This window comes from Chaetodon trifascialis, chromosome 4 (genome assembly GCF_039877785.1).
Source record: "Chaetodon trifascialis isolate fChaTrf1 chromosome 4, fChaTrf1.hap1, whole genome shotgun sequence".
Lineage (NCBI taxonomy): Eukaryota > Metazoa > Chordata > Actinopteri > Chaetodontiformes > Chaetodontidae > Chaetodon > Chaetodon trifascialis.
Genome location: NC_092059.1, coordinates 2,138,116 through 2,162,604, shown reverse-complemented (window position 1 = coordinate 2,162,604; position 24,489 = coordinate 2,138,116). Strand labels below are relative to the sequence as shown.

Here is a 24,489-nt window from a genome sequence, read left to right as displayed (position 1 = left end):
AAAAAAAAGAAGCACTCTCCTTCTAAAAAATAGTTTTCGCTCTTTGTGGCTCTGCAGACACGAACAGAACAAAGGACAGATGAGAGCCTGAGGCTGATGGCGTCTTAACCTCATCCTGAACACACTGAGATTGGTCAAGCATACTGCTCTTTCATTGAAACAAGTGTGAATGAGAACTATTAAAAAGCATTTTTCATGCAGGCTCCAACAGGAAGTGAATATCCATTGTGCTCGTGTCGTTACCAGTGGCCCTGAGGCCGTGGTGGACCTAATTGTAATTACCTTCATTAGTGGTATCTGCAGATGACAGCAGTGTGTGTGATCAGGATTTCTCAACAAAGGCTGTGCCGCCTCGTTCTCCTCTGAACTGGTGGCTACAAAGTGGAGGGGCCACATCGAGGATGAGGAGGAGGCAGAGCACTTTAATGTGAAGGCTGTCAGCTCCGCTCCCCTCAGTTTTCACCCTCTGAAGAGCACGAGGCCTTATCGCTTTAATTGACTCTTTATCTTTTTGTTAATTTCCCCTTTAGTGCAGTAGCTCCCATTCTACCTTTTGATATGTCATTTTACGTTGGCTTTTGTAGGACTTACAGGAAGTGGCTTTATAAATTACCATATTTCATAAAAAGGCACATTTCTTTGTAGCAACACTGGTAAGGAGCTCACTTCTTCTTAATTGTCCTCATTGTCCATTAACCTCTCTGATATTTGTCTGTTAACCTTTTTCCCTCAAAATGAACTCCATGACTTTGTGTCCACGCTTTGAAAGTGAGTGCAGTGAAATTATTTTATTTTGTACACATCCCAAAGCTCTGTGAGCAAGTGAGGTATAATTTGAAATTGCTGGCAGGAGTTTAAAGACTTGAGTCTTTACAAAGGCAAACAGAGGGGACTTAAGGGGAGCAGGATTTAACAGTTTGATGCCTGTCGTCTTCCTCCTGGTGTATGTTGGTTCTCTTTCCATTCCACTACACTTGCGACTGTATAATGAATTATGCCGATGTTGAATTAGCATGTAGCTGTCGCTTCGGCGCTGGTGCCTGCCTTGTGACAGGACCACCGTAGCACAGGCTGGCGTCGAGAGAGGGGGCTTCCACTGTGATTTATTAACTGCTGAAGCCACAATGAAGTGTGCCCACTGAAGCACCAATGCAAACAAATAGGGCCAGGGCTGTCACTGTAAATCCAAGCAGACAGGGCGACCGCAGCCTCACCAGAAAGGGTTAATTATGCAAAAGCATTTTTGGCTTTCCAGTCAAGTTTTTAAGGATGGACTGATTATTCCAGACAAGGTTACATCACAACCCTGTTTTGCACTGCACGCTGAGGATCATTGTCTTTTAGCCCAATGCTGATTTTTTTTTAAATTTTCTATTAATCAGCAATAATTTTAATACACGTGAAAGGAAATTACTCAAATCTCAGCTGGGTTATGCACTAGAATTTTAAGTGTCACTTTACACTTTTACTGTTGTATATTCCCAAAACAACATAAAGCTATATGTCAAAAATGAGTAACTATTTTCACAACTGGGGAAAAAATCCCCCGGAAACACCAACAATGATCACAGCTGCTGGTGACGACGATGGTGCAATATTTTTGTTCTGATGTGAGTCTCATGTGAAAGGACCAAAAAGGACCAATGTTATAAAATGTTAATATGCCAGATACTCTTTCAGTTTTGTTAATATCTTTAATAAATATAGAATATTATTAGCGAACATGCCTGAAATGAATGCTAATGTCTTTTGACGCTGCTCTTCAGACAGTTTGTGTATGTGCCTCCTTGTTTTTCCTTCTGTTGAGTCTCTTGGGTCCAGTTTTCCAAAAACTCAAGTATGAAGAAATTCCAGCTGACACACAATCAACCCACATCCTAAACAATGGTGCAGTTTTGACGTGGTTCTGGTCATCTGTGGTGCCACCGCTGCCGCTGAAAATTCCCGCCATTAGCCTTGTTTTTCCATCAGTGTGGTCGGATCCGTAATGCGTCCATACATCGGTTGAAAATTCAGTTTTTGTTTGTTTGAAGAGTAGTTTGAGTTTCACATAATAAATGACAGCCCTGTGGGTGAGCTAGCCTAGCAGCAGGCCGGCTTTTAGCCGTCGTGTTGGTTGCAGCTAATGGAAACACCCGACGTCTTTCCCCCTAAACGAGCCACCTTTGCGGCTGCTGTTCAAACACAGGAAGCATCACTTCTGTGCACTGAAGGATTTCTGGACAGCAAATGTTTGAATATACTGAATTTCTGTTGGTGGCATTGCTCTCAAAGAAACATCACAGGTTGTGAGTTTAAAGCCTTGCGCCCGTCACCTTTCTAATGTCAGGCCTGGCAGTTGTTGATCTGCCTGGACACGCTGTCACCTGACCGGCACTACGTGTCACTTTTGGCTGACTCCCCCTGCACCGCTGCCCGTGATGTAACTCTGCGGATCGCATTTCAGCATCTGGGTGCAGAACGGAGGGCCTCCGAAGGTGTCTGCCAGTTTGAACCGAGGCACCCAATCTCTGTCAGGGGCCTTCATGTTTGACCGTCCATCTCGCTAACTGTGACAGAACAGCCCAACATCATTAATTAAACATCAGGCTTTCCCACAATCACCCGATCGCCATGACAGGCTGCCATGCCAACAGTCCCCGTCGACATGCCTTCGAAATCTAGAAGGGGATTACATATGGTAATGGTTTTTGACAGGCTGCCATTTGCCTCTGTTAATCTGATAGGATGGGAGATCTGGACTGCAGAGCATGGTGTGTTGTAACTCTTTGAGTCTGATATTGTTATGCCATGAAAAAACTGAATCATTTTGAAGATGCAGGCAGTGTCCTGGAAGAAATCTTAATCCCCTGACAAGCTTTTGATAGGATCCCAAATATTGTCACTGACTCAAAAGTGTATTTTTAGTCCTGGATCTTGTTTGTATTTGCTGTCAATTTTAATAAGTCTCACTTTCGTGAACTCCTGTCATGTATGGCGAGATGATGTGACAATCTATAACGGACCTGTGTCCTTCCCCGGTGATAACATTTCTCCAAAGAAGCTAGTTATGATGCTCGCCCCGGGCTGCCAGCCCACTTTTGTTTCGCCACGGTTCATTCCCCTTCAGAGAGAAGACAGAGTTTATTCTCTGGTCTTTGTTCAATTGAGACTCACCCCAAACGCAGAGCTGTGATGTGATGTATCTCTGTTGCTAGTCGTTCACTTAATATTTTAATACCCACACCCATCTTCATATGAGGCTGCGAGCCAATCTTCTGGAATGACTAATATATGGGCAACAGAGAGTCTTACACATGTGCTGCCTGAAAACAAGCAACGAGGGGGGAGAAGAAGTGGGTTTAGGCAAGCTGCTTTCCCCCCAAATGGGGACGTAAATCATCTCCGAGCATGATATTCCGAGCTTATCCTAACAGGCCGAAAGCTTTTTCCCTCGGCTGTGTGAGAATGAAATGAATATTTCCAGATAAACAAGTGGACAGTTAAACATCCACCCCTCAAAAAGCCAATTGCCCCGAGCTTTTATTAGATATCGATTTGATTTGCAAAAGGCCAGGTGCAGCGGGGTTAAATAAACGTCGTGTTCTCCCGTTCCAGTTCACTTTTCTGGGCTTCTCGGCGGATGACGTTCTGTCTCGCTGTGTGTGCACGCAGAGCTGCGAGGCCAGCGGCCGCCGCGCACCCGCGCTGACCTGGTCCATCCTCGCAGAGACGCGTGTCAACACGCGTCGAGGCTTCCTCCCAACGTTACACCACAGCCCTGCCTTCTGTGTGTTATTAGCAGATTCATCAGCAGCCCGAGCCGATGCAAGAATCCCATGTTTTTATTCACATTAGCGCACGAAATAAAGAGCGCCATAAAGCCCAGCGCACCTCCTTGTGAGAATTGCTTGTCAACAACAGCAGGGAGGAATAAGGCTTCGTCTGACAACAAGCCATCTTTGAAACGCCTCCAAGAGGGAAATGGCATCCATTAGAGACATACAGAAAATGTGTGTTGACTGTGGGGGAGGGAGGTCCGAATCACACACACTCACATACACACAGATAATTGTTTATCCCTGGGAGAACCTTCAGCGTTTGTCTGCGGGTGGCTAAGTAAGTTCAGCAGCGCTATTGGACAGGGAGTGCCCAGCAGACCCAAGGCTCGAAAAACATTAGGATGAATCAATTAGGCTGCCATTAGCCAATAAAGTGGCCCTCACTGAGTCGTGTAATTATGACCCACAGCAAAGCCAATTTTATGGAGGCACATTATCCCTTTCTTTTCTTTATTAATTTTATTTGTTTGAGATAATCCCTCCATGGTTTTAATTATGTGCTTTAGGTTCAGGGTGGAATAAATAAATCATCATTTGCTTCCATCACTTCTGAACGCTGCAGGTCTGCGGTTTCCTTCGTGCAGGGAAGCTGCCCATCGCAAGACACGAGAGCGCTGCCGTCACGTCTGTCATCGCTGTAAGGATCACACCGATTAGTGGCCTAGATTAAAAATGAACACGGTGGCATCCTTTCTGCAGAATCCACATTAACCCCACTCGGAGCAGGTTCCCATCAGATTGTATGATAAGAGGCGGCAGGAAGAGCTCGTATTATAGGCAGCAGCTACTTAGCTTGTTCCCAGCTCAGAGGACACTGTGTAAGTGTGACAATGTGCTGTCAATGAGGGATGACAGTACACAGCCAACATGGCATAATGCATTGTTCCTTCCTGGGTCCCTCCTGACAGATGCTCTCCAAGACAGCTGGATCAGCAGCACGAGCGGAGCTGGGATGTGGGCTGCGTACGAGCCGAGGGTGTGATGCGCGGCAGATTAGCGACGGTGTACACGTGTCAACACGCTCGGCCCGGGATCACAGCGGAGTTTGTGTTAATTGTCTGTTTACCTGTTTATTTTCAGCGTGGTGCTCGGCTTCACCTCGCCCCGTTGAATGTAGTCGTTTGCTTTCCATTTGTCCGTGACCTTTCTCGTTCCATCTCTTCTAAAATACAAAAAGTCAGCCCGCTGGTTTTTTTTTTTTCTCTTTGCCTTCCAAGAGATCTCCTAAGAAATGACCTTCTCTGCAGCAGCGACCGGAGCTGGAGGTGCTTCAAGCCAACTAAAATAAACACTTGGTGAATGTTAAGCTGGAACTTGGCAGACGCGAATCGAATCTTTTCTGTGGACGCCGGGAGTTTTTATGTTCCATTTTCATTTGACAGTCTAGACGTTTTATGACTTGGGGAAGAAACCTGGCCTCGGTTTTTTGGGAGAAACATCTGAGAAGAGCTTCCTCCCTTACATTTTTGTGCTGCTGCTCTCTGAATTGTGCTTTCGCTCAGTATTTCGTGACATTTTCTGCCTCCACCCATGTATTCATGTTCCAGGGTCAGGTGAGTCGTCCAAAGCAATAGGCCGGATTTAGAGAGGAGACTTTCTGTGAATCCTCTGAACCTCATTTTCTCACCCCTGAAACACTAAACGCAGCTTCTTATTGTGCGCTTTCATCACAATTGTCAGTTTTCTTTCTTCCTCTGTGAGCACAAACTGCCACGAGGTCCTTCCAACTGAAAATGACTTCCAGAACGCGCGGCTCGTTTTCCTCGTGGGATATTGTGGTGTGCTCTCGTTTTAACACCCACTTTAGTCTGGTATTTATGAGGTGGTAACTACAGAGAAAAACTGCCTCTTCGTGCTCGTGAGCGCTCGGGAGCCGGGGAGCGGCGGGGGCCTCTGCTGATGCACGTTAACTAAAGCAGACAGGCGGGTTTAGAGTTTCTGATGGAGCAGGTTTTATCGGGTCATAACGCGGCTGCAGTCGCGGAGGTAAGACGGGTGTGAAGCCATCCGAGAGTTCCCCCTCTAAGCCCGTCCATACATTACAGGAGTGATGAAGGAGTCTGGGTAATGAGACAGGATGTTTGTACAGTCCTGCCATCCCAAGAGACCCCCCCGCCTACCCTCCTCCTCCTCCTCCAACACTCCTCCCACACTCAATCTACCTCCCGCTGAGCCTGTGGCCTGAACCCCTGACCTCTCCCACTCGCCAACAGTTGCCATATTTGCATTTCCAGTCCACTTAAAGGCAGGCGGGGGTGACTGAGGGAGCCCCCTCCTCTTCCTCTGGCAGTACAGCAGGCCTCATTCTCATCCCAGTGACCCCCTGCCCAGGCCTACCAACCCGGACCGCAGTCTGGGGTTAATGCACCAAGCGCTCCCTTTGTCTCTGAATTAATGAAGTGCTCCCTGCCTGTCCCTTCTCATTCAGCGACAACGAGTCAAATGACGAATGGTAACGTTTTAAATGGCTATCGACACACGCGGGGCGCAAAGTCACAGAGTCAAAGCTCGTGTCGGCGCCGCGGCCGAGGCCCTGCGATAATGCCGGCTGGCGTCGATGCGCTTTCGATGTCCACTCTGGGATCAATTTGGATCCTGGCAGCGCGGCGCTCCGCTCAGGAGAAGGTGTTTTATATTGAAATGGATGGCTCTCAGATGGAGGAGGAAGAGTCGAGCCTGGGAGTGTTTTCACCTCAGAAAATGGAAGGTGGGACTTTAATCCTTAAAAGAATGGCAAGGGAGACCTCTAGTGGAAGGCCGAGGCGCTCATCCAGATTATTGTTGAGGAATCTGAAGATGAACGTTTGTTGTGCAGAAACGCTTCACATTGTGTTTAATGTGGCTTCGTGTGAATCACACTGTGCTGCTTCAGGTGTGAATCCGGCTCATAACGTCTCCTCTGTCTCTGTTTGCACATTAACCCAACATGGAATGTTTGATGCACACAAATACCAAATTATTGGTTATATATATTGTATTATTATTACCAATTAGAATTATTATAATAATTAATTAATTAATTAATGATTATGCTTTGTGTCCACTCACTGGACTTTTCCAATTCTTTAATTTTTTTTAGTCATTTTTATTTTTACATTTACGTTTCATGAATACAAAAGAATCACACACTGAAAACTACACCTCATCAACAACTCTGGCAGGTCAAAGAGAAAGAAATAAAACATAGAGTAATAAAATAATACTAAATAAATAAATAATAATAAATTGGAGAGAGAAAGAAAATAAATAATTAGGAGAGCAGCACGGAAACAAGTGAGAAAGTTTCCAGAATAAATAAAAAAATCTGTTCCCAAATATTGAACCTTAGTTTGAGGATGAAGACGCAGGTAATGATTATTTTCATTATTTATTGTTTTCATAAATTTATGATTGCTTGGTTTATAAAATCTCATAAAATAGTGAAAAATATCTCCCACAGTTTCTCGTTTTGTCCAAAACCCTCAAAAACCAAAAATTTCTAAGAATTCTAAGAATGATTCATTGATTGTAAAAATAGCTGCCGATTATTTATTTTGTAGATGAAATAATCGATTAATCAACTATTTGTTTAATCAGCGTCCAGTTGATGTGGAAAGGTTTCATCTTGTGCCCGATGTTATGGATAGAATTAAAAACACATTTCCAGAAAGAAAACAAAATGGGCAAAAATAGAAATGTGTTGAGCTGAATGACTGAACTTCTTCCCGCTCGTCGTCATCAAACCTCCAATCAGTGAGAGCGGCAGAGTCCAGTCATACAGCACAGACGCAACACTCATGTCTGAAACGCCGTCGAGCTGCGTTTCTGGAGGAATTTGTGGGAAATTTGTCCTGAATTCCTTTAAATGTCAGCGCTTTGTCATTAAACAAACAGTTTGGGTGTCTGCGGCGGTGCTTCAGTGTTTAGTCATCAGCTGTGGATGAATCGTCCTCACGTCTCGCTAACAGTCTCTGCTCGTGTGTCTGCGCTACGACAGACTGCATCACTCACAGCGAGCCGGTGGATGCGAGGGTGCAGCATGGCGGCATCAGCCGTGCGCTCGGGCTCTGCAGCTGACAGCTTGTTACGGCGCATCACGCCACCGTAGGTGTGACCTTTATGGCTGACCTGTGACCTCCTCCTGTCATTGCAGTGCTGAGTATCCGCGGCGCCCAGGAGGAGGAGCCCCCGGATCCCCAGCTCATGCGGCTGGACAACATGCTGCTGGCGGAGGGAGTATCCGGTCCAGAGAAAGGCGGAGGCTCAGCGGCGGCGGCGGCTGCGGCGGCGGCCTCGGGAGGCGCGGGGGCCGACAACTCCGCAGAGCACTCCGACTACAGGGCCAAGCTGTCCCAGATCAGACAGATCTACCACACAGAGCTGGAGAAGTACGAGCAGGTGAGAGCCGCACACCTGAACACCTGACGTCTCGTCCAGATGACACGAAGCGCTGAGTGTTACACTGTGATCGTTTCCAATGAGACCATGAGACAACAACACTGACACTGACAGTCCTCTGTGCTCCTGTAGTCTGTCCAAAGGCACGTCTCTGTAATAACAACAGAGTTTAACAATCATGGACTCATGAAGTTTGCAGACTGTTAAAGAAAGAAATGATCAGACTTGATGCAGCAGAGGCTGAAACACGTCTGTGGGTCACATCCAGATTGACTGAAGCCTGTTTTCCATAAAGTGCCTGACCTTCATCTTCCTGTTCGACCCTCGTCACCGTGCAAATATCTTTCAAACACCTCGGCCCAGTTTTTAACGCTGGCTTCCTTAAAATGTGCTTTCTGAGCTCAGGCTGAGACAACCCTCGCGACCTCGTCAGGGTTTAAAGCAGCAGCTGACTATTGCTTCCAGTAAAGATGGATCTGTTTTCTATTAATATTTGTAATAACATAAAACAGAAAAGCAGCAAATCCTCAGAGCTGTGAGTCTGGAAACAACAAATGTTTGTTGTCTTTGTCTTGATGCTAAACTCAGTATTTAGATAATGATGATGTCACGTTGGCCTTTTGGGAATTCTAATGGTCATTTTTCCCCCTCTGATTCTAAATAAAGGTCCATTAACAGCTGCGTTAACATACAGTAGGTTTCGCAGACTGAGCTGGGATCAGCCGTAAATCAAAAGGTTTCCTCAATATGTGTCGCTGTCAGTAAGAACTCGCTTTCGATTGTGTTGTCACCCCAGAATAGTCCAGCACACGCAGTGCGCTGTGTCTGTGTCTATTCCAAGCATAGTGTTGAAAGTCTGGTGGAGGGGGGGTGATTTCCTCTCATTGCCTTGATAACCGATGCATTCATGACAATAGCATCCCTCTCAGATGAATGTGAGTAAGACAGATGAACACGCAGATAGACAGACACACACAAAGCCTGACACGGCTAAATCCAGAGAGAGATCGACAGCAGGAGCGCAAATAAAGAAGTGGAGACAGTAAGAGACACAGAGTCGGAGTGTAATATGGTGGCAGATTCACGCCTGGTGTCACACGGGGGGATGAATAAAACGTCGTGGCATGTTCGTCTCTCAGGGTGGCTACGCTGTGAAAGTGTGCGTCTGAGAAGGGAGCAGCTGTCATTGGCTCCTCTCAACACACTGCCATCACCACTTCTGTTAAATATGAAATATATCAGCGCTTATATTCCCCTCGGCTCTGCGAGGAAGCTTGGCCCAGAACCACGCGAAGCGAAGCGCCGGGTTTTAGGCTCCTTTCATCTGTGAATTTTAAATACTGTACGTCACCGTGTGTGTATGTGCGTGTGTGTGTATGTGTGTGCGTGCATGCAGACGTGTGTTTGGCCTCACTGACAAATTAAAGTCTCACGCGCAGTGTTATTGACCTCAGGCGGAGTGTGTTTATGTGTGTGTTTTCACTCCTGGGTGCGTGTCCTCCTCACAGGCGTGTAACGAGTTCACCACCCACGTGATGAACCTGTTGCGGGAGCAGTCACGCACGCGGCCAATTTCGCCCAAAGAGATCGAGCGCATGGTGAACATCATCCACCGCAAGTTCAGCTCCATCCAGATGCAGCTCAAGCAGAGCACCTGCGAGGCCGTCATGATCCTGCGCTCCCGCTTCCTCGATGCCAGGTGCGTGTCCTTGAATACAGTACACACACACACACACACACACACACACACACACACACGCTCCATGCTGCAAAGAACTCTGCAAATCATCATGTGCTTCCCTCTCAGCCTGATCTCCATATGAATGGCTCATGTAGGAGGCCTATCATGCTACGAACGTGCTGTAACACATGCTATTTTGCTTCTTGCCACACACACTGGGCTGGTTTGCATCTATACGTGCCATTTGGACCAGCATACCCAGTAACACTGGCCAATAAGAGTTTCCTGCATGTTCCATAACGCTAACTGTTTCCCTTTTTTAATGTAATCGCTTGTTCCTTTTGATGCGTGCTCCGGATTTGCATACATTTCTCCAAGGATAAATGTCGCTCAAAGTCTGAGTTGGAGGCATAACATTTAAATGAGGCATGCGCTCCCTCACAAAGCTCCCTATCTATTCTCTTGCAAATGATTGTGGTGGTGCAGCAGCGAGGGGAAGGGAGAGGAAGAGGAGAGCTTTCACTGGTTGAGAGGCACTGCCATGCTCGGCTCCGCTGATTAATCTACTGGCTGCTGGAGCCCATGCTGTGCACATTTACATATTCTCGAGCAGGCTTTTGGAGTGCGGGACAGAGATTTTAGCACAAATCTCCTCACCGGTGGATGCACGCATAGAGATTTCACAGGGTTCCCCTCCAGCTTATGTAAAGCCCCCTTCAGATGTGGCACATGCACGCATGACCTGATAGGTGCAGGAGATAGAGGGTCAGTCACCTCACGGGCGTCAGCCTGCGATGGCTGCCAGCTTTAAGGTGGCGGAAACCGTGAAAAATGTATGTTGGTATTTGATCTACATAGATTCACTCTGAGACGTCCAGGTTGTAGCTGCTGAAAGGGTTTATTAAAATCTCTGGAGTCAGTGTTTGATGTCTGATCAATCAGCCTCGTTTCTGTGCCGCTGTGTATTTTTAGCAGGCTGACACTTGATTTGGATTATCTGTGTTTTTACATTAGACACAATTATTCTGAATCTTTGAGGTCAAACTTCTTCTCCGACAAACTTTGAGTAACATTACAAGTTTTAAGGCTGCTCTAATTAATATGTATATGATAACAATGAATTGAATGAGTGTTTAATGTCAAAGGTTTGATATTTACTCAAATTATCACCTGACTCCTTCTTTCAGCTCGTTGTTTTGGTTGTACAGGCTACAGTTTAGCAGTTAGCAGCTAGCCGGTGAACACAGTGGAGCATTTAGCGGCTGCGTGCCCACATGATCCCCTCAAACATCTTTATGTAACCACAAGGCCTAAAATCAGATCTAAAATTAGCAAAATTGTTCATTATTATAAAATTTGGAACAATCTAAGGATCAGAAAATGAGGGAGAAAGATTATGATGCCGCCCACAGACACCTGACCTTTCAGTACTTGGTGTTACTGACATTTTATTCAGCACTAAAAACACATAAAGTATATGGAAGTACCACAGTTTGGACCCTGTTCTAATTGGCACATACTGCTGTTAAACCTGACTCTTTCAAATGGAAAATGACTGTAAATCGTTTCGATTTTTCCACACCTAATAGTGTATTTTGAGTAGATTATTATGGCCGTCTATGTGCTATTATTGCTGCTGCTAATTCCTTTTTCAGTTGCTCATAAACAGAGCTGTAGTGAAGCAGTTCTGGACCAAATTGTCCTCTGGAGTCCTCACAAAGTGTCTCAAAGCAAAACTGAAGCTAAATCGTACGTTTCTAGTGTGGCAGAGCAACAAAGTAATGTTCATCCAGAGCAACAGCAGGCAGACCTACAGAGACCAAGACGCTATGGAGCTAACGCTAATGCTAAGCCCCAGTTAGTAGAAATAGAGTTCAGATGATTGAATTTAACTGGTGAGTCGCAGCTTTCAAACCACTTCTTCAGCAACAAAACAAAAAAAGTTTAAATCTTCCGAAATGGAGGCTGAATTAAAGCTGCAGCGGGAGACAGATGTAGCCGTCTGAGGGGATGCAGCCAATAGGAACAGCTCTCTGAAATGACCTGCGACTGGTCAAACTCTGCCGTCGCTGCCCAGAAAAAAGCCATGAGCAGGTGGAGAAGTGGAGTTTTCTCTCAGACCTCTTGAGTTTCAGCCTGCTCAAAGGTTACTGTGAAATTTTTGCCCAACAGCAGCAAAAACAAAGTGACTTCTGCAGCCTTAAAGCAGGCGAATCAAACTGTAGCGCTGCAGTCTTACAGGACACGACTGTGTTCATGCAGAAGGGGATAAAATGTTTTCTGGAGTCTGAGACTTACTCAGAATCAGTCACAGCCTCAGACAGTTATGATGAAGGTTAACTGAGTTCTGCTCCTCTTCTCACTCTCGATGCTCCTCTTGCAGACGGAAAAGACGAAACTTCAACAAACAGGCGACAGAGATCCTGAATGAGTATTTCTACTCACACCTCAGTAACCCTTACCCCAGCGAGGAGGCTAAAGAGGAGCTGGCAAAGAAGTGCGCCATCACAGTTGCCCAGGTACGCCCCAGACCGGCCATCAGCGCCGCCCCACCTGTAGGAAACCTGCACACTGAGCAGTGAGACGCACACGGCTTCTGATGCGAAGCAGCTGTGAGCGTCTTGGCAAGAAGAAGTTTCTGAGTGTCACCAGTACAGACAGCTCCTCTAATCTTTGAGCGGTACCTTTCAGCGAGACAACAAAGGGCTCAAAGTAGAAATATGCCATGTCATGAGTCTGTTGTCGTGTAATTCAAACCAGACAAAGCTATTTTGGACCAATGACTGTTTGTTTCTATTGAAGTAACAGGAGCCGGAGACAGCGGTGCTGTCACAGCTCTTCATATGGTGGAATAAATTTTCTTAAAATGCACAAAATGTACAAAATCCAGATCTAAATTTAACCGCTTGTTTTGGTAATTGCTCATTATAAAAGACTTTTCTTTTCTTTGTTTTCACACAAATAAGTCAAAGAATATGACAGCAATATGAATTGATTAATAAAACACACGCATAGGTTAATTAATTGTGAAAATAATAATCAGCCCAACAGTATATGGAAGTAATTAGCGAGACCATTAGCGCTTGAAAATTAGCGCCGCAGTCATTCGAGGCATGTGCAGCGCCGATGATTTACTACAAATATTACAGTAACTTGAGATGTTTGTGCCGAAGCTGCTGACGAGCAAACAGTCAAATATTTAGGCGCCTTGTTTTTGTCTTTGCATTCTAGTTGTTTCAGTTCTGTGAGGGTTGATAATAAGGAAAGCAATGACAACGCCAAGGTAAACAGCAGTTTGTGTTTTGAATCCATCATTTGGGAATGGATTGTTTCCTCAATTGGATTCATTAATTTATACCAAGTGATTTGAGGATGCATCTGGACCTGATTGTGGAAGCTGCTCGGCGGCTGAATGATTTGTAGAGTTTCCGTTTCTTGGCCATAATAAAGGAGAATGTTTACCTTCTCTGTGTATTGGAAACTTTGCAGGATTGATTTGGTTTTCATTTTAATGTTGTTTATCATTAGCGCTGGGATTACCCCCCTGGCTTCATCTGGGAGTCCATTAGCAGTAATGGGTGTTAGCGGATGTTGACTGATTGGTGCTTGCGTGAGTTCTGATGATAGCTGCAGTCATGGTGACATAATGAGACTGTTATTGGCAATCATTCCATTCTGGCACTAATGCGGATTCGCAGCTCCGGCCTGTGCAGCCCCCTGCCTCTGGTAGAGGTTCACGCATGCCGTGAAGTCCTGCAAGCTAAAGGCCTCCCTGGTCCTCTGACCGCTCGCCCTCAGATGTGCAGAGGCTCCGTGTTTTCATGGGAAAAATGTAACTACCTTCTCTTGTTTGTCTGCTCAGGTTTCCAACTGGTTTGGGAATAAAAGAATCAGATACAAGAAAAACATTGGTAAGTTCCAAGAAGAAGCCAACATGTACGCTGCGAGAACTGCCGTGAATGCGGCTAATGCATCCTCACATGGAAGCCAAGCAAATTCACCCTCAACTCCAAACTCTGCAGGTGAGACAGGAAGTCCCTGGCTCTGCTCAGCTATTAGACGTGTACCTCCTCTCTGTGCATTACTCCAACTAAGCAGCGTTACAGTCTGAGGCTATTTCAATGCTGGTGCTGGTGATTCGTAAGGAATGAAAGAGTTAGGGCTCATGAGAAGGCAGTTCCCGTAGCAGGGACGTGTCTATCACCTGGTAATGCACCATTATTACTCAAACTATGCTGAACAGGTCAGACGTTTCCCCTTAACAAGTACAGCTACCGCTCCAGCGCGATGCTGTCAGTGATTAGCCAACCTGAGCCCCATGCCAAGTCTCCCTATGCTTACTGTCCTTTTGTCTTCATCTCAATTAATCATGTTCCTCATGTGTGACTGTTTAACTCATCGTGTTCTGCTGTACTGACGTTCAAAGGATCCGTCTGGTGGTATTCTGTGTTTCCTTCTTATTGTCAACAAATCGCATAAAAAGACAGAACCCACAATGAATTGACTCCAGTAACAGATACAGCCGGACAGACGTCCGTCCTCTGTGCGATGGAGCTCCACTCAAAGTCACCTCAGCGAGCAGTGAATGTAGTTTGTGTTCAGTCTCATCTGGACACACAGAGCAGAGAAGTCAAAGCTCTGAAAGATAAAATAACTGATTTTTGATCTTTTTATGTGACTTGTTGACAATCAAAAAAAAGAATAATGCTAGTCTTATCCTTTAAAGCTACAGTCCTTTATTTGTAGAAATCTGTGTGTTTGCCATTTCACCAGGAGTCAGAATGGGAAACATGTTTAGCCTAGCATAGAACGAGTGATGGGAAGCAGATGCAAACAGCTAGCCGGCTCCTTAAAAAGTAAAAAATACGCATTAAACCACCGCAAAGCTGATTTATTCATATGTTGTGTCCTGTTGTCCAACCCTGGGTCCAAAAAAGTCTGGACGCTGTGTGAAACATGAATAAAAGCAGAATCAGTCGCTAACAAACACGCTGTGTCCACTGACAGCAGTTTCCTGAAGTGTCCCTGAGCTCATGTGTTCATCTCCTTCATCCTTCATGTGTTCACAAAGTGGTGAACTCGCTCCATCCTCCATGAACGACTGAGCCTTTCCAGGACGCCCCTTTCATACCCAACCATGATCCTCTCACCTGTTACCTGAGCCTGTTTACCTGTGGAATGATCCAGACAGGTGTTTTTGAAAAAGATCAATGAAGCTGATGAGGAAGAGCATGAAATATATTGACTTTGACTGTTTGCTTTATGTTTAACACAGCGTCCAGAGACATTCAGGAGTCCTGCAGGTTTTGTTGGAAGCTGCTTTTTGTCACATTTGACAGAGCTAAGCTAGCGGCTAGCAGTTAGCCCTGTTAGTTTCCCCCTGCGTCTGCTGCTTGTCCTAAGCTAGGCTAAATGCTACTTGTGTGTCTGCCTCTGAAATGAAGTGTTTGATGATATGACCTTGGGGTGGGCAGCAGGGAGGGACATTTAAACTGCTTTTCACCTCTTTCTCCTGGTTGTAGCGTAGCCATGAATGACCTCTTCAGAGCACTAACTTACTTGCTTATTTCTGTGTTTGGAGGTTAAAACTTCCGCCTGACACAAACGCCTCTTGTGTCGGGTTCCAGCTGTGCCTCTTCTGTCCTCGTGTGTCCATTAGTTTCCTCTTGGCTCTGCTCCCCTGGTTCAGAGCCTGTCTGGCTGCTAGCTAACCCCCCTGCATGGCGCCCCTCCAGGCCGCCGCCTGGGCCGGCCATCTTGCTTAGCCTGCTTGCTCTCTGTCTCTCTGTGATTCGACTGCTCCCTCTCTCCTTTCAGGTTCTGCTGGCTCTTTTAACATGTCAAACTCCGGGGACTTGTTCATGAGCGTGCAGTCTCTCAATGGGGACTCGTACCAGGGGGCTCAGGTGGGAGCCAACGTGCAGTCACAGGTAGGGCCGCGAGCAGCGCAGCAGATAATACAGAGGCAGGCCCACCTCACCTCCCACCTCACAGCAGACATGTTGGCTTGTCATGCACAGGTGTAAGTCATATTGTCATATTCAGATAATATCAGAACTGTCAGTCAAATCGGCGTTAACTCATTAATCAAGCTAATTCAGGCTGTGACTGCGAGGCTCACAGTAGCGGTAGCCATCTTGGAAAAGCGCTGCCTGTTCAGAATAATCGAGGTTTTCCTTTTTCCCATTCTGACAACATCGCACGAACACAACATTAAGTGTTTGCTGGATTTTGGCTTTGACTGAAACGTTTGCCTGATGAGTGAATTGACTTCATTTTGCGAGCCTAAACATTTCAACCCCTGTTAGCATGAAATCACTGCTGTTTGTTTATTGTTCCCACATGAAACAGATTCATTTCCACTGTATGGTGTCACCCCAGCACCCGCCTGCAGGCCTGCCCCGCCCCTCAAAGGGAGCTAAACCAGCAGGAAACCGCTAGCTCGGGCGGACCTAAATGGAACAGAGCCGTCAGTAATGTTATTAGCTGTATCTGAGCTTTTCCTGCTATGACAAGTCAAGATGTCTGCGTGGAAAAGGGAGCGCGCAGGCTCTGCTGCAGAGCGTCTTCAGTCTCAAGGGCAGACTATTCTCCAGACTGTCTTCAGCACGTCAGTAGTTTTTATTTCAGAGAGCGAAAAGCCAAAGTCGTAGCTAAATCTCCTCTTTGTGTGATTGGTCCTTGGATGTGCTGCAGCAGAGCTCTCTTGTCGTCTCTCTTGTCTTCCTGTCTCTTGTGTTGACTCTGACCTTGCTTTGTTTGTTCTCTCTGAATGTTTCAGGTGGATACCCTTCGCCATGTTATCAGTCAGACAGGCGGATACAGTGAAGGACTCACAGCCAACCAGATGTACAGTCCGCAGGGCATCAATGTAAGGATTCCTTTTCCTTCCTCTCCCTACCAATTATTTCAAAGCCACGGGGCTCAGAATGCCACTTAGTAGGACTTGTCTCTGCTCCATGGTCACCTAGTTGATTGTTTCTGTGCGGCTCGCGCCACCGGCGGCGTGCCGGCTGGCGTACGCGGGCACGCGGCCGGCCGCGCACATGCCGAGCCTGTCACGTCGGATCAGGTCTGCCGCTGCACCTGCAGCCACGTACAGTCGCCCGTGAGCGAACCGCACGACCAGGTGACACCTCCTGCTCCGGACTTCACGTCTGACCACCTGACCTGTGATTAGCAGCCCAGAGGCCAGAAGCTCCCATTAAAGCCTCCCAGCGGACGCCGCCGCCGCCATCCCGCTAAAAATAAAACCTCACAGCTCCTCGTGTGCCACAGGGGCGCGTTCTCCTCCTGCTTGTCTTATTTTGCAGCAGAGTTCGGGGGTAGAAGTGGGGGTTGTGGAGGGGGGGCGGGGGTTGGGGGTTTGCTCGCTGGCGGCTGCAAACAGTCGGGAAATTCACAGCGACAAGCCGTGTCGTAAAGGGGAAAATCGATAAGACAGACACAAGGAGAGCAGAGTGTGGACTTGGGACAGCAATCCAAGCGCATTGCTCAGATCATGTTCCCGCCACACTAATGGCCCTGACAGCGAGCCGCGCTGAGAGGACGAGGACGGTCACAGCCGCGGCTGGGTTCCTCCGCCGCCGCCGTCGTGCCTCAGTGGCCATATGATAATCAGATGAAATGTCTCCCGCATAAAAACATGTATGTGTATTCAAATGGGCTTCCCGGCTGCTCGGAGCACATCCCGCAGCCAGCTGTGCGAGCCCTGAGAGGCCGCTAACGTATTCAGGCCCTGTTCTTCCTCAGTCCTTTGACCTCACCCATGCGGTTCTCCTTGGACGCCTGCTTGCTCTAGCACATCTTACACTGCCACAATATGCTGTGTTATTCACTTTTCTAGCCTGTAAAGAAGCCCTGCGATGCATAATGTAAGAGCAGGATATCTGTCTGCCAGCCTGTTTGCCTGTGATTTATGTCGCTGAGGCCCGTGAGTTCGGATTCTGGCTCCTCCGTCGTGTTTGATATATTTTTCCGAATCGCGGTGTTTCCTGTCAGATTGTTGGTCTTGTAATGTTTCACGCTGCGTCGTCATCAGGCCTTCTCACCCTTCAGTTTTAGGTCCCAAAATTCAGACAGAGGAGCTTCATTCTGTGGAAATGCTGCTTTTTAAACATTTCTTTCTTTTCATTTTTGTTTTTAAAATTGAGAATTGATCAAAAAACGACATCACATCAGCACTGAAGCAGAGGAATTCTGCTCTGTTTTCTGGTTTCTCAGCCTGAAGGTAGATTTTCTGAATGAAGAGTGGAGCAGCTGATGAAGGTTGAGGGAAACTGAGGTAGACCGCCTGGATAATGACGGAGCAGATACGTGATGCGTGCTGTGGGTGATTACAGTTTTGAAGCAGGCGGACCTTCTCCAGTCTGACCTCCGCCTCTGATGACACGCCGCCCGCCGCCTTAAAGACCGCCTGTGGAATGAAAGGCTGTCGTGTTTCCAGCCTTTCTGATGGCTTTAAATTTACTATTAATATCCGAAATGCTCAAACGGGGCCTGTCGGCGCTCGAGCCGTGGCCTCCGTGGATCTTATTGTATGTTAATTCCTGCTGTCATCTTTATAATTAGCGCGTGTGACGCTGATTGTGCTTGTTTTGTTTCTTTTCATACAATTTACATACATTAATCACATTATTTAAAGCGACGGTGACGGCCGTTGGTCTGCAGATGAAATCTGGCGCGGCTCGACTTTCCCTCGCCGTGTGAATCTGAGCGTGATGAGGGAGAGGCTGGAATTCACTCCGTTTCTGCTCGGCTGGAAATTTTCCATCTTATTCTGGAATTTTCCTCCAATCCCAGCAGCAGTTTGGCTTCAGGCCGCGTGCGGCCGTGTGCTGAAGCGCTCGCAGCTTCCCAGCATTCCACGCTGCGCTCACACGCCCTCAGGAGCTCCATCCGCCGCGCCTCCCGGCTGCTGTGAGTGATGAAGGTGAAAGTAATACTCTTCCTCTCCTCTCCCCCTCAGGCGAACGGTGGCTGGCAGGATGCTCCGACCCCCTCATCAGTGACTTCACCCACAGAAGGACCTGGAAGCGTTCACTCCGACACCTCCAACTGATCCTCCGTCCTCTGCTTCCCCACCCCCTCCACCCCCGCACCCCCGGCCGCATCCCCAAAACTCAAACCCACCCGGCCTGGCCGTGGCGTGCTGTATGCGGTCACGCGGTCACGCGGTTGGGGTCCGGGACGACTTTGCCACCGTTACGGACAAACCTTTCACCTCCCGCCTGGACCGCGGCAGCAGCGGACTCACGCTTCACAGTTTGTACAGTTTCCACCTGATGTCCATGTTGCCTCTTTGTATTTCTCTCACGTCACGTATCCACACCGCAGGCACGCCGTCAGCAGCGTCACGCCGTCTGTAGGCACACCGTCTGCAGGCACGCCGTCAGCAGGCACACCGTCAGCAGGCACACCGTCAGCGGCGTCACGCCGTCTGCAGCGTCACGCCCCTCCTCTTGTAAATTGAAATTCACTCTACCTCGATTCGAACAGAGAAAACGACGTTTCAGACGCTTCGGTTTACAAAATTTTTCTAATTATTGGAGTCTCACTGTACGCCGCCCCACGCCCTCATCACGCCTCTGTCTTCATCACTGTCTCCTCACAGTTTGCGCATCTATAGTGCCAAAGTTCAACCCTGGAGGTGAATTTTGCTATTTTACATTACACGTTTTTATGTCACGTCTGTACATTTTTCATGCCATACTTTATGAAGTATTCTTATGTTAGTCCAGTCATGTTAGTCAGGTAATATCCAAGTATTCAGCCTCAATTTATATAGTTTGTATTCAGAACTTCTACAACAGACAAGGACATGTAAGGCATTTTATATTTTATCGCCAGTCGTCGGTTTTCTGCTTGTTTGCAGGACAATAAAGCAAAGAATTCACAGTTTTTACGCAAGCAGTTAACAGAGCGAGCGTCACGGCGAGCGAGCGAGCGCTGGCTGCGTCCGCAACGTTCAAGGAAAAATTGACCTGAAACTAGAAGGATGACGACATCAGCAGCACTTAGGACGCGTTGATAGGTATTAAAGCACAATAACAGCGAGCGATTGAAGTGGAAGGGTCGCCTTTGGAAACGTCTGAGGAGAGAACAGGAAACAGGAAAGTTTAAGATTTAAAGTCATATATGGAGGAAGGAGAGAGTGCGTCCAATCAGAGACGCATCAGTGAGATCAGTATCAACCAAATACTGCTGGAACCAAACCGTGCTGAACTCCGTGCACGTCTTTTCTGGCGAGGCGCGACGGGACGTTCGGAGCACAGATTCTTGTGTTTGCTCAAATTAAATTATTCCACGCTATGTTTCAGCGTCCTCAGAGGACCCAATCAGACGCTGCGACAGAAACATGCTTGTCCCGCCTCTGACAAACAGAACGTCTGAAAGAAAAAAAAACATGTTCTGCATCCAAGAGTCCACGTTTTGATTTGGAGTGACACTAATCCATCAACACAAACGACCCAAAATGTGAAATTCGATTTGTTGTGTGTACAGTTCAGTCTGTGGTTACAGTAGTCCTCATGAGAGATCAGCATTTACATACTTTGATACCAAAAAAGGCAGAATTTCTATCCTGGACGTTGGGATCAGCTTTATCCATGCTTTCTTTTCCTGTTTTGGTGGGATTTAATGATCTGGTACTAGTGAGCGTCACCGTGCGCTAGTGCTCCGCATCCAAAGCCAACCCTGCAGCTGGACAGTCCGTGAAGTGGAAACAACCCTGATGGCACACAAATCCAGATACTGTTTGGATATATTTTTATGTCTCCATTTTGTGAATATCTCATTTTTTGGTTCTTTTCATTTGGTATTATTTCACTTTGCTTTTCTTCTGCTTCCATTATATGTGAATTAGCCCCAGAATGCTCTATATACAGTATGTAGATATGCACCTTTACTCTTCTTTGCATCTTTGGGTTTGGACAGTAGCCATTTTCACACAGACTGATGGATTTGGATTTTTATTTTGTACTCAGACCGCCGAGACGAGCCGAGGTGGCTACTGTCCGAATGAAGGTGACGTGAAAAGTTAGCGTTAGCGTTCAACCTGAGATCCCAGCGGCTCGCAGCGCAGCCCGCGGCCAGTCGGTCTCTGTTTACTGCACACGTATGAAAAGGTGGACGTTTCAGAGCCGCGGTCCGGAGGTCGAGCCCGGCGCCGATCCACCAAACCGACTGGTTTGGACTCACCTGCTCAGCATTGCAGCGGAGGGGCCGTCGAGGGGCCGAGCGGCGCTGAAGTGATTCACAGAAGCTGCCTCCGTCGTGTCTCCTCAAGTCATTGGAGTGAACTGACAGCGGCGGCCATGCAAAGCAAACACAAGGATTGTTTTTGCTTCCCTCAAACAAAGGCTTAACTCTACTTTTCACATTGCCTGTCAAATATTATCGAAGCTTCATGTAATGATGCTTTTTAGTTTTTGAACATAAAAGGAAAAGAGACATGAGAAGAAAAAGGAACAATTTGTAAAACATAAAATGTTTTATTTGTTGCATGTCTTTTTGTTCTTCAATAAAATAACGTACTGCAGTGTTTTGAATGTTAACTTCTTTTTTATAAGGATTTCAGAGTGAAATCGTGGAGCCTTTTTCTTGACAGGTTTTAACTTTTAAGATCTCTGCGTATGTAAAAAGGTATCAAATGGAAAACTATTGTCTTTTTAATTCCAATTCCAAACCTGTTTTCTGTGGAGAAAAATAGCTGAAAGGTGTAGGTTTTATGGTCTCTTCATTTGTACTGGCAATGCGTATCCCAAATAAATAGTTTCTTTTGTTGCATAAACGCGCTTCTGTCATTTTTCCTGTCGCTTTGGTGTTCTTGAGCTTCCTCCTGCAGACTTGTGGAACAGGGTCAGGGTCAGGAGTCACTGTAGGATACAAGTTAACACGTTGTTGACTTGTCAGTCCAACACCTCTGGTTCCCTCTGCGCGCCTCACTTCCACCGACGCTGCAGCGCGCAGGCGTTTTATCAGCGCCGACACACCGCGGAGCTCGGCCGAGCCGCCGAGGGTGTGAAGGGGACGTTTTCACAGTTTCTGAAGTGAAAAGCTGTGTGCTCCCGGCAGACAGACCCCCCCGCCCCGCCCGCCGCCTCCCTCTTTCCTCCCCACACCCTGCGCTCCCTCCCAGGCATAGTTAATGTGCGTTCCCTGAAAGAGGCGGAATCCGCACTTATCTCTCTCCTCCAGATAAACCAGACAGGATGTCTGATTCTGCGCCTCTGCGGGAGGACGGGGCTCCAACACTAACTTGTGGATTAGGTTCCCAGGAGCATCTAAAAAGCAGAGAGCGTGACAGCGGCTGTGGGAGTGACATATGCAAACATGATCAAGTGTAATTACATGGAGAAGCCTCGTTGTTTCTATCAAAGCGCCTCTTTTAGCCACTGTTTGAGCAGTGAAAGGCAAGAAGTGCCGGACGTGTTTAATTTATTCATGTGCTCCTGCAAACCAAAAGGCATTGTGAGGCTGATTCAGTCATTACATGGTGAAAAGGTGTAAATCCCATTCTGAGTGAGATCAGTGTGCGCTCCTTACAGCTGAACAAACGGCGCCTAACGCGCAGCGCCGTGACAAATGCCGCGCGGCTTTTTAAAAACACTGCGCTGATTATTATCCGTTTCACCGTGAACAGATGCAAATCGGATCACAGCAGAATCAGGACGTCTTGCAGCCTTTCAGCCATCAACGAACACCTTGGCTCAAACTGAGGTGGAGAGTAATCAGTGAGGTCGAACCCAAAGAAAAGATCAGACTTCACAGCTGGATTCTGCTCATGGAACCCGGATCAGCTGGCAGATGTTGACGTGTTGATCCAAGCCTCCCCAGAAATCACTGATTTGACGATTTGCATGTGAAAACCTGCTTTGACGTGAGGCTTTCAGGAGCCTCGGGTGGTTGAAAGGTGGATGTTTTTCACTGGTTTGGGTTAAAAACTGTGAATCTGGATTCCTGCGACTCTTCTTTATGTACTGAGGAGCTTCACGGTGAAAAGATGCTTTTAATGCAGCTGAAACAACAGAAACCTTCCAGCCACACTGAGTCAGGCGAACGGTTCAGATGAATCTTGGATGCGCTGAAACATTTGTGCTCGTCGTTGATCTTTGAAGCAAACGTAAAGCAGCTTCACTCATTTTTCCACTTTATGTTCAAGCACCTTTTTCACCAAACACAGTTTGACTTGTCACAGCAGGAACAGACACAAACAATCACATGAACGATGGCTGAATTCCATTTAGCTGTTCAGTCTGAGGGTCCTGGTGTTGCCTTCATGGTCTGCTCTGACATTACACAGACCAAATATCTTAAAACCTGATTTGTTTGAGGCAAAAAATAAATACGTTGATAAAATGATCTAATGTGTGTGAATAAAATGCTATGCTAATGCTAACAGAAGGCTATGAAACATTTGTACTTTGATGAATTAACCGTCAATAATAACTAATGAAACGTTTGGTTGCTATGAGGAAGTGAGGTCAGAGGTCACCTGGGCATTCCTCCACAGTCTGGACGTCATTGTCTTCACGCTCGTAATCTTTTCTGCCCAAAGACAGAGCGAAGCTGAAACCTGCAGCTTAAAGTCCAGCCGACATTTTTCAGCAGAATTTAAGGCCTGAAGGTGAAACCTCGTCATCGTCAGTAAGTCAGAGGTCCAGTTTAGAGCCAAGAACCTGCGTAAGGCTCGAAATGAACTGAGGGTGAGAAGAAAGAAAGAAAACAACCAGATCAGGAGTTTTAATCTGACATTCATCACCCCCCCCCCCCCCCCACTCTGATCGAGACCTCAGTTAAACCACAAAACTAAATTAACTAAAACTGCAGCTTACAAACAGCAGTTTGTTTGTTTATTTATTTATTCAGTATTTATGTTTTTATTCCCCTTTAATGAACACCATTTCCCTGTAGTGGAGCTGATTGTCCTCTGAAAATGGACTGTAAACTTAAAGCTGATGGGGCCCCTGTGTGTTGATGGGGCCCCTGTGTGTTGATGGGGCCCTGTGTGTTGATGGGGCCCCTGTGTGTTGATGGGGCCTGCTGTCACTCACAGCACAGGCAGGCTGCAGTGGTTCGTCCATGTTTTCAGCTCTGGTGGGTTTTTGTCTGGATTTTAGATTTTGAAGAAGCTTCAGAGAAAGAGAATAAATTGGAAAAAGTGAAGATCACAGCTGCTCTCACACTCTGATGTGACGTCACCCACTCATCACTGGAGTTTCATATCAGTTATCCTCAGCGGACCACAGCGTGGCACGTGCAGCACAGCCCAGAGCTCACATTATATCAATGACAGTAACAAGGCTCATGAAGAGGCCGGCCTCACACACACACACACACACACACACACACACACACACACACACACACACACACACACACACACACACACACACACACACACACACACCTGAGGGGAGGGAGGTCTGAGGGCATCACGGAGAGGCTTCGTCTCAGGGAAACCTTCTGCATTAATGAGATGAAACGAGTCTTCCTCTTCTTCTGATAGATGAAGAGGAGCTCTGCAGCATCAGGGTCAGTCGTCGGCGCTCGTGGGCCGCTCAGGCAGCGCCGCAAAGCTCGCATTTGGAAACGGTTCAGTTTGGCTCG

General features: G+C 47.0%; 1 protein-coding gene across 2 annotated transcripts in view; it reads left to right on the top strand.

The window, feature by feature from the left end:
• Positions 1 to 21,664, top strand: part of LOC139330297 (pre-B-cell leukemia transcription factor 1) — a 57,106-nt gene extending 35,442 nt beyond the window's left edge. Inside the window, exons 3-9 of one of the 2 annotated variants that reach the window (XM_070961136.1) lie at positions 7,954 to 8,198; positions 9,707 to 9,897; positions 12,263 to 12,398; positions 13,742 to 13,901; positions 15,697 to 15,809; positions 16,661 to 16,750; positions 18,848 to 21,664. In XM_070961136.1, the coding sequence (XP_070817237.1) occupies positions 7,954 to 8,198; positions 9,707 to 9,897; positions 12,263 to 12,398; positions 13,742 to 13,901; positions 15,697 to 15,809; positions 16,661 to 16,750; positions 18,848 to 18,940 (1,028 nt within the window). In that variant the 3' untranslated portion in view covers positions 18,941 to 21,664. The remainder of the gene's footprint in view (positions 1 to 7,953; positions 8,199 to 9,706; positions 9,898 to 12,262; positions 12,399 to 13,741; positions 13,902 to 15,696; positions 15,810 to 16,660; positions 16,751 to 18,847) is intronic. The other variant, XM_070961137.1, reaches the window with a different exon arrangement.
• Positions 21,665 to 24,489: the final 2,825 nt, after the last annotated feature.